Source organism: Myotis brandtii, unplaced genomic scaffold (genome assembly GCF_000412655.1).
Source record: "Myotis brandtii unplaced genomic scaffold, ASM41265v1 scaffold112, whole genome shotgun sequence".
NCBI classification, from domain to species: Eukaryota; Metazoa; Chordata; class Mammalia; order Chiroptera; family Vespertilionidae; genus Myotis; species Myotis brandtii.
In genome coordinates this window covers 14,090,544-14,108,235 of record NW_005353838.1, presented here as the reverse complement: position 1 = coordinate 14,108,235, position 17,692 = coordinate 14,090,544, and the positions used below count along the sequence as shown (strand labels likewise).

Below are 17,692 nucleotides of genomic sequence, written 5' to 3'. Positions count from 1 at the left end.
GGCGCTTTACGGGAAGGCGACGCGCAAAGTGCTGAGTGTCCGCTTCCACTGATCTGAGCGCCGCGGCCGGGACGCCGCTGCCGGGGCGCCTCTTCCTCCCCTCTTCCTGCGCGCGCTTTTGTCTTCTTTTGTATCAATATGATCTCGGGCAATCTTAAACACTTTCAACACGTGTTAATCAATTAGGTTTTTAGTTTTACTTCTGGCGGTTTTGAAGCTCAAACGGTCTGTCTGGTCTTTTGCCAGGACCCCAGCTGGGCGCCTTGCCTTCGGCTCCATCCTGCACGCGCCCCCCACGGACCCGCACTGTCGTTGGCCCAAAAGCCGTGGTCTCCCAGTGTCCCAGCCAGACCCAGCTGCTTCCGCTGCCCTCCTGCCCCCCACCCAGTAGTCTGTGACCCCAGACCCAGCGCAGTGACCCCGAGTGAGGTTCATATTTTTTGCCAGCCAGTCGCCCTGTTTGTGCATTGATGTACAAACTTTAAAAATTAATTATTTTAGCCCTAACCGGTTTGGCTCAGTGGATCTGGCTTCTTTGCACTGAGCGTCAGTCCTCAAGGTCCTGTCATGTCGGAGCAGGTGTCAGACTGTGCTCCCTTTTCAGACTCAATCATACTGGGCTGTGCGGAGGGACCTTTCATCCCTCCACGGACAGTGGGGCTGCTGCCATCTGTTGGCTATTGTGCATTGATGTACAAAAAAAAAAAATTAATTATTTTAACAGTTGAATAATATTCCATATAATAATTTATTTTTGGAATTCAAATGAGATAAAAACATAACAAAAAAAACAACCATTACTTTGTGCCCAAGGCAGGGGCCCAGGGAACTTGAGCCCCAGGCAGCTCCCACCATCCAGGCGGCACCCCCAGGCTGGCTTCATTTTGCCTGAAGACCAACAGGAGCTGGGTCCTGGGGATCTGTGTGCCTGGCCGGGACCTCTGTCTGGGAGGAGCCAAAGGGTGGGGGAGGCTGGGAAGTGGCTCCCTCCTGCACACGGGAGGTATTCCAGGTGGGTTCCATGGGCAAATGCTTCACTAACTGCTGGATGTCACCTGATGCTCCTCCAGTTTGCGCTTCCATGGCCATGGCCATGCGTGAAGAGCCTCCTGCGTCCTCGCCGGCAGCCTGGTCCCAGCTTTCAGTTTGCCAGGTGACAGGTGCAATGTAACCTGCACTTATTGTGAGCAAAATTGAACATGCTTTCATTGTTTAAGCAATGTACACATAATACGATGTGCGCATGTGTGTGCATGTGGTGTGTATGCTCCGCGTGCCGTGTGCACATATGTGTTACGTGCATGTGTACATAAGTTGTGTGCATGTATGTACTGTCTGGTCACACTTCCTGCTCACCTTCCCACTGCACCTGTGAGCTGCTCTCTCTGTATTTCTAGGTCTCTGTGACGTTGCACACTCCTCCCCAGTTGGCCTGTGATAGTTCTGCCATGCTAACGTGCTCTGTCCTCTCTTTCCTGGCGCCTTGATTCTGAGCCAGTGTGAGGAATAGTTCATCACGTGTTCTCTTGTCTTGTAGGGTTTCTCTCTCACACTCACGTCCCTGCTGCCGGGTGATTTCTGCGAGTGGCATAAGGTGAGTCTACCTGCATGCGTTTCCAGCTTGCAGTGTGGTCCCTACACTACGCATCAAAAAGTCTACCTTCTGCCCTGGTCCCATTCACTCCTGTCTCTTAATGAGCTAATCCCACTGCTTTAATTGGGTGAGTTTAGATCTGACAAAGCTAGTCTTTCACTTTCTCTTCATGGCTTTCTTGGCTGTTACTCGTTCATTTTTCCACATGAACTTTACAGGTCAGACATGTGGGTTTCTGTTGGGATCCTGTTAAATTTATAAATGAACCCAGGAAGAGCTGACGCCTCAGTGATGTCTTGTCATCCTAACCAGGGTGTGTATTCCCGTCAATCAGGCCCACACCCAGCTCTCCTGCAGGTTTGCACGTTTCTCGATAAATGTATGCCGCAGGCATTTTACCTTCTCTGTTCTCGGAACACTATCACATTTTCTGCTAACTGGTCAGTATTTGAATATGACAGCCCTCTATTTCGGGATGTTAATTTTACATCTGCTCCTTGCCTGGATTTTCATGTTGTTGTAGTATTTTCCCATGGAACCTACTGTGTTTTTCAGGCTCATGCTCACTGCAGACTTCCCAGGCTGTGTTCCTCGAACGCGTGACCTTGTCTGGCATCCTTGCCTCTTCCTGGATGGGTAGCTCCACCTCCCGCCCCACCCAGGATAGGACCCCAGGTTGCCAGGCACAGGCTGTGAGCTCAGAGGGTTGGGGAGTGGCGGGGCCTGGATGGGGCTCATGGGAGGGAACAGGTTGGGGGCATCTGTCATTGCAGTCAGGGAACTGGCACGGGGTGTCCTGTCCCTTCTGGAGGACGAACAAGGCATTCTCTTTGCAGGCTGCACCCTGAGCCTGCTTGCTGGTAGCCTGGTGCAGCCCACCCACTGCCTGGCCTGGCCCCAGCCTGGGGCACAGACCCTGCCCAGGAGGGACCCCAAGGGGTAGGGGACTCATGAGGGCTGCAGCAGGGCAGATATAGGCACAATCACTCAGGGATGTCCTGTGCCAGATTGAGGTGGTCTGGGGGCAGGGTGTCGTGGGACCCTGGGTGTGAAGCCCAGAAAGGGCTCCTGGGGGTGGGGTCCAGCAGCCCCCTAAAGTCAGAGGCTGTGTGAGTGTGGGAGGAGCCAAAGGAGTGGAGATGAGGGCCTCAGGGGGCTGTGTGTTTCTTGAATAGTGACATCGAGGCCAGAGCCCTCCATCTGCCTGGCACCAGCAGGGTCTCCCTCTCCCCCCATGACCTTGTAAGCAGGACAGAACTGGGGGCCTTTCTTTGAGCTTCTGTCATTATTTAATTACTAGAGGCCCGGTGCAAGAAATTCGTCTGGGGGGAGGGGGGACCCTCAGCCCGGCCTGCACCATCTCTCAATCTGAGACTGCTGGCTCCTAACTACTCACCTACCTGCCTGCCTGATCGCCCCTAACCACTCTGCCTGCTGGCCTGATCGCCCCTAACCGCCTCTGTCTTGGGCCCCGCCACCATGGCTTTTTCCGGAAGGACGTCTGGAAGGATGTCCAGAAGATGTCCGGTCTAATTAGCATATTACCCTTTTATTAGTATAGATAATATAATAGAAAGGGAAAGGGCCGCTCAGTGTGTGTGGAGCCCACGAAGGACACCTGCTTCTGAGCCCCCACACTGGGTGCCCACGGGCCATCCTGCAGGACCGCTGACGCCCTGTGTGTGCTGGGTAAGGAGTGGTAGTCTGGCTGGAGGGTGCCCACCCAGCACCCCAGGCAGGAGCCTCCGAGGCACCTTTAAATAGCACCGTAAATGGGCGCCATGGAGGAGGCCACTCCGGGGTGCTGCCCACTTGGGCGGCCAGGTCTCTTCTCCAGGCCTGGGGAGAGCCAGGCTCTTGCACGTCCCTCTGTGTCCTTTGAGGTGTGTGCTGGATTTCCTCGCTCTGGAGGCACCTTACTGGCTGCCCAAGACAGTCTCCAACCAGGACCCGCCGTGCCTCCTGTCCAGGCACCAGTCTCCCCTGAGAGGCAGAGGGAAGGGGGGTGCAGTGACTCCCGAAGCCCCTCTGACACCCAGGGCGGGTGTGCAGGAGGCACAGAGCCGCAGTTCAGGACAGCAGGTCTGCGTCTGGAGCCCCGGGCCAGTCTCCTCTCCTCGCCCAGAAGGGACAGTGGTCTCTCCTGCGCCCAGGTCCCTCAGGGTTTCAGAGGAGAGCCAGGCAGGGCTGACACGGTGCAGGGGTGTGACCCCACCAGGCTCAGCCCTGGGTGGCCACCCAGTTATCGCAGGGTCTGAAGGCCATGGGCCGGCGAGGAGCCGTCAGAGCGGCCAAGAGCAGTGTCCGTCCTCGAGTCTCAGAGGCTGGGGCCCCTGCGGGCTGTCGGCAGAGGCCCTGCGGAGAGAGCCGGGTCTGCCAGGGAAGACGATGGTGGCGTACTCGGTCTGTTCAGGCACACAGGGGGCAGGGGGCTCCGGGGTCTTCTCCCGCCTCTGGAAGTCCAGCTCCCCGTAGTCCACAGATCCCACGGAGGGGCCCTCCTTCTTAGGGGAGAGGGAGAAAGGAGTCAGCACGCTCTCAGTGGCTGGTGAACACACACGTACACACAAGGGTGAACACAGACCCACACGTGCGGATACACACATACACAGAGGGGCCGGGCCTGAGCCCCACACCCCGTCCTTGGGCTCGGGTGCCCATGTTCAAACAAGGTGACGTGGTTGGGGATGGGTGTGGCTGCTCCTGAGGCCACTCGCCCCTGGGGTTGCCTGTCCCTCGCACCCCTTCCCTGAAATGTACCAGAGTCACCAGAAGGGGAAGGGAACTCACCGGAGGCTGGTCCTCGCCCCGGCAGGCACGGCCCCCTGCAGAGAAACACAGGGAGTCAGGTCCAGGAGGCCCAGCAGGCCGGGTCTCAGCAGGCGGCGGGGTGGGAAGACCTCTGGCCATGGGAAGAGCCCAAGCCTCCAGGCTTGGGTGGCCAAGCTGCCTCCCTGCCTGCTCCCACCCCCCTGCAACCACCCGAGTGCCTGCTCATCTCCGAGGGTCCGTCTGGAAGTGAGTTGCTGGGTGTGAGGCCACATAGGACCGCCTGTCTTCCGGGCTTAGTGCTCCTGCTGGTCGCAAACCTGGCCGAGCCTGGTGTCCACTGCAGGGCACCAAACCCACCTTGGGTCCCGGGCTGGCGCCATAAAGCACACAGCAGACACATAGTCAGCGGTGCCATGGCACCATCTCCCTGATCTACGTGCACAGGAGCACCACGTGCGTCCCCACCAGGGACCAGCGCCCAGATGCGCATACAGCACATCTCAAAACGATCTGAAGGGGCCTGGCGGGCACGGCTCAGGGGTGAGCGTTGACCCATGAACCCAGAGGTCCCTGGTTCCATCCCCATCAGAACATATGCTTGGGTTGTGTGCTCAATCCCCAGCAGGGGGCGTGCAGGAGGCAGCTGTGTTTCTCTATCATCGATGTTGCTATCTTCTCTCCCTCTCCCTTCCTCTCTCTCTAAAAAATCAATAAAAACATATTTAAAAAAATATCTGAAGGAGGAAAAATGTGATCCCTGGAGAAATGAACCCCGCAGGGCTTGGAATGGCAGGGCAGCATGGCCGCTGTCCCTAACCACCCAGGGGGAGGGCATGGACGCCGTGGCTGCCCTTGTCACCCAGGGCGGGCGTGCAGGAGGCACAGAGCCGCAGTTCAGGACAGCGACTCGGCCGGCTCAGCAGGTCTGCGTCTGGAGCCCTGGGCCAGTCTCCTCTCCTCGCCCAGAAGGGACAGTGGTCTCTCCTGCGCCCAGGTCCCTCAGGGTTTCAGAGGAGAGCCAGGCAGGGCTGACACGGTGCAGGGGTGTGACCCCACCAGGCTCAGCCCTGGGTGGCCACCCAGTTATCGCAGGGTCTGAAGGCCATGGGCCGGCGAGGAGCCGTCAGAGCGGCCAAGAGCAGTGTCCGTCCTCGAGTGGGAACTCCTGCTGTTGCCACACATGGTGCCTGTCCTGGGAGAGCGTGGGAGCCTCTGGTGGGCGGGGCCTGCGGAGGGGCTGACCTACCCTGGGCTGGGCCCCCTCTCGGAAGTGGCCCCTTTTTCCTCCCTCTGGAGGCACCTTACTGGCTGCCCCAGACAGTCTCCAACCAGGACCCCCCGTGCCTCCTGTCCAGGCACCAGACCCCCCTGAGAGGTGGTTGGGGGGCGCAGTGACTCCCGAAGCCCCTCTGACACCCAGGGCGGGTGTGCAGGAGGCACAGAGCCGCAGTTCAGGACAGCAGTGACTGAGTGAGGTCAGCTGCCCGTGACCACCACCATCCTGGGGGGCGGGGTGGCTGTGGTTGTCACCACAGGCCCCCGGCGGCTGTTAGAAGCACCGTCACAGTGGCTTGTGGCCTGAGATGTGGCCTGAGGCTTGAGGGCAGCCTTGGGCAGCTACACAGGGGCCTCAGCCTGGGGGCCTCTCCGTGCCTCTCGTGTGACCTGGACGGCTGCCTTCCCCTCAGACCCCTCCTGAGAGCATGGCCGGGGTCTCCGAGGAGAGGCCTTGGCAGGGCCTCGGGCTCCACCTGGCGGGCGGCAGGGGGGCTGGCTGGGGCGTTACCTCGAGTGGCCAGGATCCAGGTCAGCAGCAGAAGCAGCAGGACGCCCACCAGGACGCTTGTGACACCGATGACCAGGCCCTGTAGCTGACCTGCGGGCCTGGGGGCGGGGCTGGGGCCCTCGGTGGGCTGTTCCGGGACTCTCTCTGGAGACACAGAGGACAGATACTCAGGCGTGGGGACACAGGACAGGGACTTCGGGTCCTACCCTAGCCCTTCAAAGTCTGAGGGGACTCAGTCCTAGGCTTGCACTGACCAGTCTCACCCAGGCCTGCACAACCTCACTCTGAGGCGCACCTACCGCCTGCCCCTCCCTCAGGACAAATGGGGTCTGAGGTGCTTCCAAGCACAGAGGCCCGAAGCCATCGGTCACTGTGGCCCGGGTGTGGGACAGAGTCCTGGAGTGAAGTTAGGCTCACTGTGCCTAACAGGCCCTGCTGGCCCGGGTGTGGGACAGAGTCCTGGAGTGAAGTTAGGAGAATCCGTGCTCACTGTGCCTAACAGGCCCTGCCCTGCCCTGTCCGCATCCTCACTCCCACCCTGGGGTCCCGCCCTGCACCTGTCACCCTGAGCTCTGCCCGGAGACTCTCATGGATCTGCGTCTTGGGGGGCAGGTAGATGGCCCCACAGAAGTAGATGCCGCTGTCATTGCGCCGGGCAGTGAGGACACTCATTTCAAAGTCCCGTCCGTTGGGCAGCCGGGTCATGCGGAAGCGCTGGTCCCTGCGGACTTCCTGCCCGCTGTCCTCAGGGAAGGCGGCCAGCTTGTCCGTCTGGTTGCTGGGGCTCATGCGGTACCAGTTGAGCACGAAGTCTTCAGACGTGTTGGAGAAGCTGCAGGTGAAGGTGGCGGTCTCCCCCTCGGCCACCGTGAGCTGAGGCGGGTGGAAGGTGAGGGGACTCCAGGGCCTGTTGGGAGTCTCTGTGGGGTGGAGAGAGAACCAGGGGCCTTGAGGAAGGCCTGTGGGACAGCACACCGAGACCCCCCTTCCCGCATCCCTTCAGACAGGAAGGTCCTGGGAAGCCCAGCCACGCGGGAGTCCCCTCTGCCATGAGCCTTGCAGCTTCTCCTTGCACGCCTCCTGGGGACAGGTGCTCACCTCTCACCAGGGAACCCCGTGGTGGGATCTTGTCCACTGATGGCATCCAGAGATCTGGGCTGGGCCCCCTACCCCATTTCTTTCCCAAGCAGTGGCTTAGGGCCTTCACCCCTCCCTCCTTGACTCAGGTCCCCAGCTCTGCCTCCCAGGTCTCTGAGCCATCTGCACTGTGCTGGGGGGTGGGGAGGGTGGCCTGGGCGCTGGGCTGGGCTGCCGGGGCTGCCGTGGGAAGCCCAGCTCCAGTGGGCTCAGGGGCCAGCCTTTTCCCCATTTCAGGACAAGCTCAGAGCCAGGACCCCACATGGGCACTGCTGACCTGGGCAGTGTGGGGCCCCCAGGTCCTCTTCCAAGGCTCTGGGGACTGCAGTTCAGCTGGGCCATCGCCCCTGAGATGAACGGAAATAGAGTCCCCCACACCCTGGGCTCCAGCCCACGCTCCCTCCCCCCCTCCCCCCCCCAACAAGGATGTGCCGGCGGCCTGGGCCTGCCCACACAGGAGAGGGCGCGAGACTCTCGACGCGAGAATGAGCACACATGCTAGGTTATGCTCACCCTCCCTCACATGCAATCACGCTCACGGCCACACGTCTGCTTTCCCTGGCTGTGCATCTGCTCTACTCGGCTCCATCCTGAACTTGCTGGGTGTGGCTCCCCACACTCCATGACACTGGCCCCGGGCTGGCTGCTTCAGGCCCACCTTGTCCCGTGCGAGGCCTGCCCAGTGAGCCTGCCCAGTGACTCAGAGGAGGATGGGATGGTGCTGGGACCCAGCTCCCCTTCAACCTGGGCCACTTCAGGATACGTGTGACCAGGACACCCTCTGCCCATCCCCACTGGGCACCTCACAAGGGTCAAAGTCACAGATATTGAGAGACCAGGTGGGTCCTGAGGTGTCCCAGTGTCCTCACATTTCTGTGGCCCTGCTCGGGGACACAGAGGCCCTTCTCCCCCTCCCACCCGGTTTACACTGAGGACACTGGCGTGGAGAGGCCAGGGCCCCGCCAGCCTGTACCTCCCGCCATGGCCCTTCCCGGGCACCTCTCCTGGCCATCAGTGCGTGGTCAAGGGGGGCACATGGCCAGTCCTGGGGCTGCAGGTACTGTCCCTATGATCTTGTCAAGTGCCAGCTGGACATGAGCCGGGGGAGCATGTGGCCGTGAGCGTGAATGCATGTGAGGGAGGGAGAGCATAACCTAGCATGTGTGCTCATTACCGTGTCGGAGAGCCTCGAGCCCCCTCCTGTGTGGGCGTCCCAGACCGCCTGCACATCCTTGTTCAGGGGGCTGGGGTCCTCTGGGCCTTGTGGAGGGGCAGCTCGGGGGAGGGCATGGGGTGTCAGGGAGGCCAGGGGGCCTGGAGAAGGTCAGTTCTGGACTGGGGATGGCTGTGGCAGGTGGGGCCCTCTAGGGGGCGACACAAACACTGATGGGGACAGGGCCCTTCCCTCATTCTTGATTGTGTCCTACCCTCCTGCATGCCAGCCCCGTTCTCCTTGGCAGAACTAATGCCCATCTTCTTCACACATTTATTTGGGAAGCAAGTCTCTCTCTGTCTCTCTCATTACTGGGCCTTTTTCTACACTAATTATGATTTGATCTTAGATGATTTAAAGTAGAATACGTTTACTGCCTACCTTTGGTCTCTTTTTCGGGAGAGAAAAAAATGAGAAAAGACTTAGCGAAAGAGATAATACTGTGCTTTGCTTTAAAGGGTTTTGGTGTGAAAGAAAGTGATTTGGAGCTATTAGACTGAACAAATGATCTGTTAGAAACAGTGTGGTGGCAAAGAACAGCAATGGTTCCAGGAAAGGTTGGAAAGGTACACCAATCTGGTATTAGAGAAGTAAAGATTAACAGTAGTTTGATTTCCTCCCGTTGGTGGGGCAAAAAGTTTCCAGCTGCTCAGGAAAGTCCACATTCTCCTTTCCTACACGAACGCACAATTAGCTCGTATGTTCTCAAGGTGGGATGTGGAGTGAATGGCACTTTGGACCTGGTCCATCGCTCTGCCCTGGCCCTCCCCAGGTTCTCTCCTCTTGGCCGACCAACAAAGAGGACTCTGAGTGGAAGGCCCAAGTGAAGAAAGAAAGCCCCATCAGGGGTTTCTAAATAGATGTACGGAGCAGAGCCACCCTGCTAACCCCAAACCACTCAGCTCTGTTCAATGAGCAAGAAATTCAAAGTCTGAGTGTTGCACATTAGTCATGACAGTTACCTAAAGAGCAACTGCTGGGGTGTGGTGGCGACAAAAGGCAGCGTTCTCTGTGTTGTGCCGGGAAGCAAGTCTCTTTAAAGCAGTGGTTCTCAACCTTCCTAATGCCGCGACCTTTTTATACAGTTCCTCATGCTGTGGTGAGTTATGAATCGTAATGTAAATATCTGATATGCAGGATGTATTTTCATTGTTACAAATTGAACATAATTAAAGCATAGTGATTAATCACAAAAACAATATGTAATTATATATGTGTTTTCCGATGGTCTTAGGCGACCCCTGTGAAAGGGTCGTTCGACCCCCAAAGGGGTCGCGACCCACAGGTTGAGAACCGCTGCTTTAAAGGAAGCGCCATGGGAGTGACAGTTCAAGGTGGACAAAGACTTGGCGAAGTCATTGGTGACACTGCAGCACCAGAGCCCAGTGTTGGTTCCGTGGGCCCACCCTGCTCGTGTGTCCCCCGCCACTGTCCACTGCAGCCAGCCCGTGTCTCCCTTCACCAACGCCCAGGACGGCCCGTCTGGATGGCACCATCCCAAGTCGCTGTCCCACCCCTTTCCCAAATCCATGCCTCCACCTGGGTCCAACTTTCCAGGGCCTCCAAGCAGACCCCCCTCTCACGGCCGGGCCACCCAAGAAGCTCCCCCGAGAGCCACGCGGTGCACGGAGCCACCTCCCCTCCTGCCCAGGCCCCTCCAGCAGGCTTTCCCAGGGCGCCCCGGTGTGGGCACTGCTGACCGGTCCCGGGACCCTGTCCTCGCTCTGTGTGGAGGGGGAGCCCTGTTTCTCTGCAGTTTTGGATCTCATCTGCCCCACCCCTGACCTTAATTTGTTACCAATTGAGTCACTTGTCTGTTGGCCCTTTGTGGTGCCTCTCACGGAATCTGAACTGGACGAGGTGGGTCCCCGTCCAGCTGCCCCCGTGCGCCTTTATTCATCACACAGGGAAGGCAAAAGAGCCTTCCCCTCCTTTGCTGGGGGCCCAGAGAGAATGGGACCCTGGTGGGGTCCCTGGCGGGTGCCCTAAGAAGGACACATTTGTGATCTTCCATGACCAATCATCAGACACACCCAGGTGGAGCCTTCGAGATGCCAGGGCTGCCAACAAAAGCAAAAATAGACAAGTGGGACGACAGCAAACTACAGAGCTGCTGCACAGCAAAGAAGCCATCAAACAAAATGAAAAGACAGCCTACAGTGTGGAAAAAAGATTGGAAATATTTGTAAATCGTATATTGGATAAGGGGTTTATATACAAAATATATTAAAAAAAACCCATAAACCTCAAAAGCAAAAATACCCCCATAAACAATCTGATTACAAAATGGACAAAGCCCCTGAACAGGCATTTTTCAAGGAGGACATACAGATGGCCAACAGACAGATGAAAAGATGCTCATCCTCATTAATCATCAGGGCAATGCAAGTCAAAACCACCGCCAGCCACCACCTCATGCTATTAGAATGGCTATTTTCAGCAAATCAAGAAGCGGGTGCTGGTGAGGACTCAGAGAAAGGAACCCCTCGAGCACTGCTGGTGGGAATGTAAACTGGTGCAGCCACTGTGGAAATCAGTATAGAGTTACCTTAAAAAGTTAAACATAGAGTTACCATAGGATCCAGCAAGCCCACGTCTGGTATTTATCAGAAGAAACCCAAAACACTAACAGAAAAGGTAGGTGCACCCCACGTCCATTGGAGCATTATTCACGGTGACCAAGCTGCGGAAGCAACCGAAGTGCCCATTGATAGATGGGAGGATAAAGAAGAGGCGTGCACATATACAATGGAATGTCACTCAGCAACCAAAAAGAATAAAATCTTACCATTTTCGACAACCTGGATAGACCATGAGGGCATTATGCTAAGTGAAATAAGCCAGACAGAGAAAGACAAATACCATATAATCTCACGTATATGTGGAATGTAAAACAAAAAACAAACAAAACAAAAATCGAGCTCATGGATACAGAGGACAGGTGGTTGCCAGAAAGGGGGTGGGCAGGTGAAGGGGGGTCAAAGATAGAAACTTCCAGTTATAAGAGGAATAGGTCCTGGGGATGCCGTGCATGGCATGGCAACTGTGCTTCATAACACTCCACAGTCAGCCCTTCCCACCCGTGGGTTCTGCATCCATGGACTCAACCAATCTCGGATCAGAATATTCGAAAGAACCAAAAATCCCAGAACATTCCAAAATGCAAAATTTGAATTTGCCACGTGCTAATTTGTGTGGAGCACTGGCTGAATCCACGCAAAACAAGGGACGTGCGGGCTCACCCGCTGATGTTATATGCAAACACCACATCGTTTTATATAAGGGCTCTGCGCATCCTTGGGTTTCAGTACACAGACCCCCGGATCCCGAGGGCCGGCTGTAGTCATTTATTTAAATGTCATCTCTTCTCATGGCCAGAACTTGCAAAATGGCTGTGGTAGATACATTTGACCACAGATATGTTGTAGTTGTTTATCTTTTCCCTCACAAAGAATTTTTAAAAAACATAACAGCCTAGAATTAGCACATGAGGCGTACGAGATGTCACATAAAAATTGGAATGTCTGACCTCTCCTTAAATGTCAGAAAATCTATAACACCTGGTGCAAGGTCCCGCCTCTGGGGCCAGGTCGGGGCTGCCCCTGCCATGAGAGCGGGCACTGGCCCAGACACCCAACACTCAACAGTTTGCCCATCTCTGACGCCTGTTTCTGCCCCTGGAAATCTTGAGACTAGTTAGGAAAATATGATTGTGTGTGTATTAGGTGTGAGTCAGTGAGAGTGCTCCAGGTGGTGGCTGAGAGAAAAGGAGAGAACACAAGAGAGGATGTTCAAGATTTAGGGACAAAATGGGTGATCACTTAGTAAATTATATAAATGCCTAATCACTATGTTATACTCCTGCAACTGATATAATATTGTGTGTCAGCTATAATTTAAAAATAAAAATTATTTTAAAAAAAAGATTTAGGGACAATCCCTTCGGCGGAGCGGGAATAGCGGTGTGACCCTAAGTGGCCAGGGGAGTGATGATGTCCTGGCAGGCAGGCGTGGCTGCTGTGAGAGCCGGCTAAAGACCACGAGTTTAAGTTCTGACCCAATTCCTGCCCGACACCACAGGGTTGACAGAAACCTGGATCTCAGAGCTTACAATATATTACTTTCTTGTTCAATCTCAGTACACACAAGGAGATTCAGAATTGCTACCTCACGTCTTGGTGGGAAACACCTTTACTAACGAGACTGTAGTACATCTGTGCAATATAAGGGGCTTGGCCAGAATTCCCAGACATCCTGGAACCCATCCCCGTGGACACTGAGGCATCCCACTGCACGTTTGAAAGCAGCCAAGAGAGTGGAGTCAAAGGTTTCATGACAAGAAGAAAGAATTCTGTAACGATGTTTGGTGGGGGCTGTTAAGCAGGCTCATGACTTCGCAATGTGGACAAATACGGAATCATTACATTATGCACACTGTGCCCATTATACCTCAATAAAATATTCCTAGTCCTAAGGCTTCCCATGTGTAAAATAAAATGGAGATTTGGATTTTAAAAGAAAAAGAACTCCAGGGCCTGCAGAGACAGAGGGAGCTGAGGACCGAGACTGCCAAACAAGCAGTCAGGGCTGGACTTGGGGACATCTGAACTCAGGACTCGCGAAGCTACCGAGCCGGGCGGAGGGGAGGTCTGCGGGGCGATCCGAACGACCATCTTCCATGGCCCAGCCCAAATCTCGGTGACATGTACAGATGGGACGTGGGCCCAGATGGACACGCTGAGACCTGACCCAGCACCTCAGTGTGGCCTTACTTGGAACAAGTGGTTGCACATGTAATTGTTCACAATGAGGTCCAGAGGTGGCCCTCATTCCACATGACCCTGACCTTACAAGAAGAGGGACATCTGGACAGACGCAGACAGGAGAGACCATGTGAAGACAGAGGCAGAGATGGGGTGATGTCCGAGCCAGGGGATGAGAAGGATTGGTGGCCACCACCAGGAACTGGAGAGGCCTGGCCTCTCGGCTCTCCGCCGGCCGACACCTGGATCCCGGCTTCCAGCCTCTGAGTTGTGGGACCAGGAACTTCTGTTGAGAAGCCGCCTGGTCTGTGCCATTGGTCCCGGCCGCTGATACACACAGCGAATGTGCCAATGTTATCAATGGGCAACTCTGGGTGCAGGGTGTTCACTGCTGTTTTCTGTAACTATTCTGTATGTCTTAAATATCTTTCAGAACTGTAATTTGAAAAAAATAAATACAATAATCTGACTTAATGATCTGTGCCACGGTCTGTGCCAGACGGTTTCTATAAGTGATCTGATTTAATTCTCATGGTCCTCAGAGGGCAGGCACTATTGTCCCCAAATTGCAGGTTAACACTGTGGCTCTGAGGTTACGTGACTCGCCGGAGGTGAGGAAGCTGTCGATGAGGGCTCTTGTCTGACTCCAGGCTGTCGTTTACTCTCGTTTTCTCTCCTTCACTAGCACGGGGGTGGGTGGGGACGGCCTACCGCTGGGTTTGGGATAGTTCGTAAAATGCGAGAAAAACGTGTACCTCAGGAGGGGACTTCCATGGGAAGGACTTAAACAATAAATACAGTGAATGAATTAGGAAGGAGGAAGATGACATGGAAGAGAAAGTCCCCGTGGCCTGGAGCGCCCGCGTCTGGGTCAGAGCAGGAGGAGGACACCACAGGCGTGTGACAGGGCAGCGCTGTGCTCTGTGCCGAGCCGGGGCACAAGTGGGGAAATTGAGGCGCTCTGCATTTGAACATCTCGCCCAGGCCGACACATCTGGAGCTGGAGGGTCTGGCTGCGGAGCCTTATTCTCACCTTTCCCTGCTTTGGGAAGGGGTCCTGGTGAGGACCGGGCCACGGGGAGGTCCCAGCCCCCTTGACGCCCTAGGTCAGTGATGGCGAACCTTTTGAGCTCGGCGTGTCAGCATTTTAACTCTGTTAACCATAACTTAACTCTGGTGCCATGTCACATATAGAAATTTTTTGATCTTTGCAACCATAGTAAAACAAAGATTTATATTTTTGATATTTATTTTATATATTTAAATGCCATTTAACATAGAAAAATCAACCAAAAAAATGAGTTCGCGTGTCACCTCTGACACGCGTGTCATAGGTTCGCCATCACTGCCCTAGGTCCTCCTCCCAGGTGGCGCACACCCCTTCTGCCCCCAGGCCTGGACTCCCCCCAAGGCCCTCCACCAGGCGCCTATCGGCCTCAGGCCCTGGGACCACTTTGAGTGTCTTCACTGACGCTGAGGTCTTCCTGGAGAGCGAGGCCCTGCCCAGGAACAGGCCTGCCCCCATCACCATCAAGCAGACCCTGGAGGGGCAGAGTGACCGAGAGCCCTGGGACCCAGGACTCCAAGGTCCGGAAACCCCCACCTCGTCTTGGTCCTCCCAGGGGCCCTCGGTCCCCATCCCAGCGAGGTCCAGAGGAAAGGCCCTGGGCCGGACGTGGGGACCCACCTTCCCCGGTCCCCACCTGTGCAGTGCTGGCTGAGGATGGGGGCGGCCAGGAGGAGCCCCGCTCCCCGACCATGGGCCTGCAGGGCCTGTCCAGTGCACGGCTCATACCGGGCCCCCTCACCAGAACCTGCCGTGGACGCCGAGGGTCGTGCCCAGGCTCTACACCCGGGGAACTCCTCCAGAGGCCACAGTCGGCGCGCCCCAGGCCCTGAGCGGGGTTGGGGGGAACGATCTTTACTTGCACAGTTACTTTGGATATAGCGAGAGTAAGTCTCTGGGCCACCCAGCCTATCACCTCAAGAGCCAGTCAGCCCCCGCGAGGCTGGTCCATCCCAGGAAAACCCAAGTTGGGCAGCTGGGTGTAGGTTTGGGCTCTGGCCAGCCCGGCCTGGTCATTCTACAGCAAGGGGCACAGGCTCGCCATCCCACTGGCCACAGAGGAAGACCTGGGATACTCCTGCCCGCTCAGGGGTCTCACCACCAGGTGAGCCCAGAGAGGGCACTTCCCTCGCCCAAAGCCACACAGCACTCTGCCACACAGTCTCCTCCCCACCTGCCAGAGACAGCGCCAGAGGCTGTTCCCACCCCGGACCCTGCCAACCACCTGTGATCCACATACCTAGGAGCCAGCCTGGCCGCCAGCCCAGCTGCAGCACTGCCCAGAGGAGCGGCCAGGGCACCCCCGGGGTCCCCATGCCCCAAGCGCCTGCCGCCTGCCGACCACACGTCCTCTCCTCTGCTCTGGCAGAAGTGCGTGAAGAAAGGAAACTGTTTCCCTGGGCTTGAAGGTACACGCCCCGCCCCTTCTTCCTCCTCCTCCACATGGGTAGGAGGAGGGTTAGAGGGTGGAGAGAGAGAGAGAGAGAGAGATGGGGGATGTGAGAGAGTAGAGGACAGGGGAAGGAGGTGGCAGGGAGAAAGAAATACAGAGAGACAGAGACGCAGAGAGAGATGGAGAGGAAGAAGGAGAGGGAGACAGACAGGTGGGGGGCGGGGGTGTCTGGGTACCTCTCCCCATCAGGGATCTCTATTGAGGGCAGATTTTGTTTCTTTATCTGGGGTTGCCTCTTTCCTTTCCATACGATAGGGGGTGACTGTCCTCCCTCCCCAGCCATCCTTCTGACGATGGGAAGGTGGGTCACCCTCTCCGGGCAGAGGCCCAGGCAGCAGTGAAGGTGGGCCCCACCCCTTGCCCACAGCCCACTCTGCCTCCTCTGTGGCCTCGTGTCTGAACCCACCAACTCTGCCACTACTGGGGGCCGAGGCCCAGGGCCTGGCCAGACCTCTGCGGCCCCACCCAGCCACCCCTCTGGGCAGTGGGCAGTGGGCAGCCAAGGTCCTGTCTGGCCCTCCTGACCCCGGAGAGCCATCGTCCCTCCCCGGACTGCCAGGCCCCCTGCAGGGGCAGCTGAGGGTCTGCCTGACCCATGGCTTAGGTCAGAGACATTTCTGCCAGGCCCCCTGAGACCCTCGTCCATGTCCTCCCCCTCCTCCTTCCCACCTCCACGGCGGCCTTGCTGCCTAGCATCCCCCTCTCAGCTTGGGGTTTCAGAAGGCCCCAAGCAGGCTGGGGAGGCCCCATTTCCAGATCTTTCCACTGCCAGCAGCCTCCTGACAGCGCACAGTGTCCAGGGCTCAGCCTGTGAGGCAGACCTGCCTTCCGGGCCTGCCCGTGTCACAACCCCCGCAGGGCCCCCAGGACTCGTTCAGGTGGGAGACGGTTGCGGTCGGCAGGGGGCTGTGGCCTGGCTGCCCAGCCAGATGTTTGTGAGATAGTTTTGCTCTAAGCCTTTTATGATAATGAATGGAAAACAAGGAGAAAAGAAACTGCTGATATTAGTGATGCAATGCGTAGGTCTCACCAGCTTAAAATAACCGAGACAGAAACCCAGAAACCGCCTGACAGCTGGTGCCACAGCCCGGCTGGGCTCCCAGGGCACCGCTCAGCGTTAGTTGTGAAGGGAAAACATTAAAGAACAGAAACGGTGGAAACAGCATCAAAGACGCTGGTGTCTGCAGGCAGAGCGAGTGAGCGGGCGGCTTCAGTTTAGAACAAAGGGCCACTCCCCGTGTGGGTGGCTGGAGGGCCCAGGGCCCAGAGGACTGGCACTGGGGTGGGAGGGGCTCCGCGGAGGGCTGGGGGTGGGGCCGGGTCAGGCGAAGGGTCACCAGGCATCCAACGCAGGGAACCAGCTGCTTCAGCTCCGGCCAGGCTCTGCCCCGGGCACTGCGGTTTGTCCCCAGGGGCTGAGGCCCTGTGCTAGGGACAAGCTGTCCTCTGAGGCCTGGGCTGAGGGTACTATGAGGGAGGGTGGGCCTGTGCTCTGGGTGTGAGAGGCTGTCAGATCCCTGGGAGGGGTCTCCTCACCATCCCAGCAGCCTCCTTCCTGTGACTTTATCTGCAAGAGCTTGGGCATGTGTCCACAGGGGGCCAAAGCCAGGGTGACTGAGTCCCTCCTGTCCACCTCCCTGGTCTCTGCTTTGTTTTCCCCTCCCCCTCCCTCTTGTCCTCCTCCCTTTACTCTGCTCCCTCCTGCTGACCCCTTCCCCTCCCAGTCCTTCCTCCTGATTTATCCCTCCCTCTCCCCTATAACTCCTCCCTCAGGAACATTGGGCGGGAGGGGACATAGACAGGAGGCTGAAAGGGGCACTGGGCACTGGGAGGTTCTGGGTTGGCAGGGGGGTTCAGGGGGGAGGGAGAGGACCCAGAGACTGTGAAAGGCGGTGGGGACCTAGAAGA

At 57.0% G+C, this 17,692-nt stretch overlaps 1 protein-coding gene across 2 annotated transcripts; it reads right to left on the bottom strand.

The window, feature by feature from the left end:
• Nucleotides 1–3,120: 3,120 nt before the first annotated feature.
• On the bottom strand, nucleotides 3,121–15,720 carry PDCD1 (programmed cell death 1). Of its 2 annotated transcripts, none has more exons than XM_005857668.2 (5): nucleotides 15,572–15,720; nucleotides 6,710–7,072; nucleotides 6,153–6,296; nucleotides 4,385–4,419; nucleotides 3,121–4,098 (listed from the first exon to the last, which is right to left on the bottom strand). In XM_005857668.2, exons 1-5 carry the CDS (start codon nucleotides 15,645–15,647, stop codon nucleotides 3,877–3,879), a joined length of 840 nt encoding a protein of 279 aa, XP_005857730.1. In that variant the 5' UTR covers nucleotides 15,648–15,720; the 3' UTR covers nucleotides 3,121–3,876. The 2 variants fall into 2 exon arrangements, with proteins under 2 accessions (XP_005857730.1, XP_014402089.1); XM_014546603.1 differs by having other exon boundaries at nucleotides 3,121–4,095.
• Nucleotides 15,721–17,692: the final 1,972 nt, after the last annotated feature.

Coding starts and splice junctions, on each gene's coding strand:
- PDCD1 (XM_005857668.2), bottom strand. CDS start 15,647: ATGGGGACCCCGGGGGTGCCCTGGCCGCTCCTCTGGGCAGTGCTGCAG. Junction 6,297..6,709: donor GGCAGAGCTCAGGGTGACAG/GTGCAGGGCGGG, acceptor CTGTGTCTCCAG/AGAGAGTCCCGGAACAGCCC. Junction 4,099..4,384: donor GGGGCGAGGACCAGCCTCCG/GTGAGTTCCCTT, acceptor CTCTCCCCTAAG/AAGGAGGGCCCCTCCGTGGG.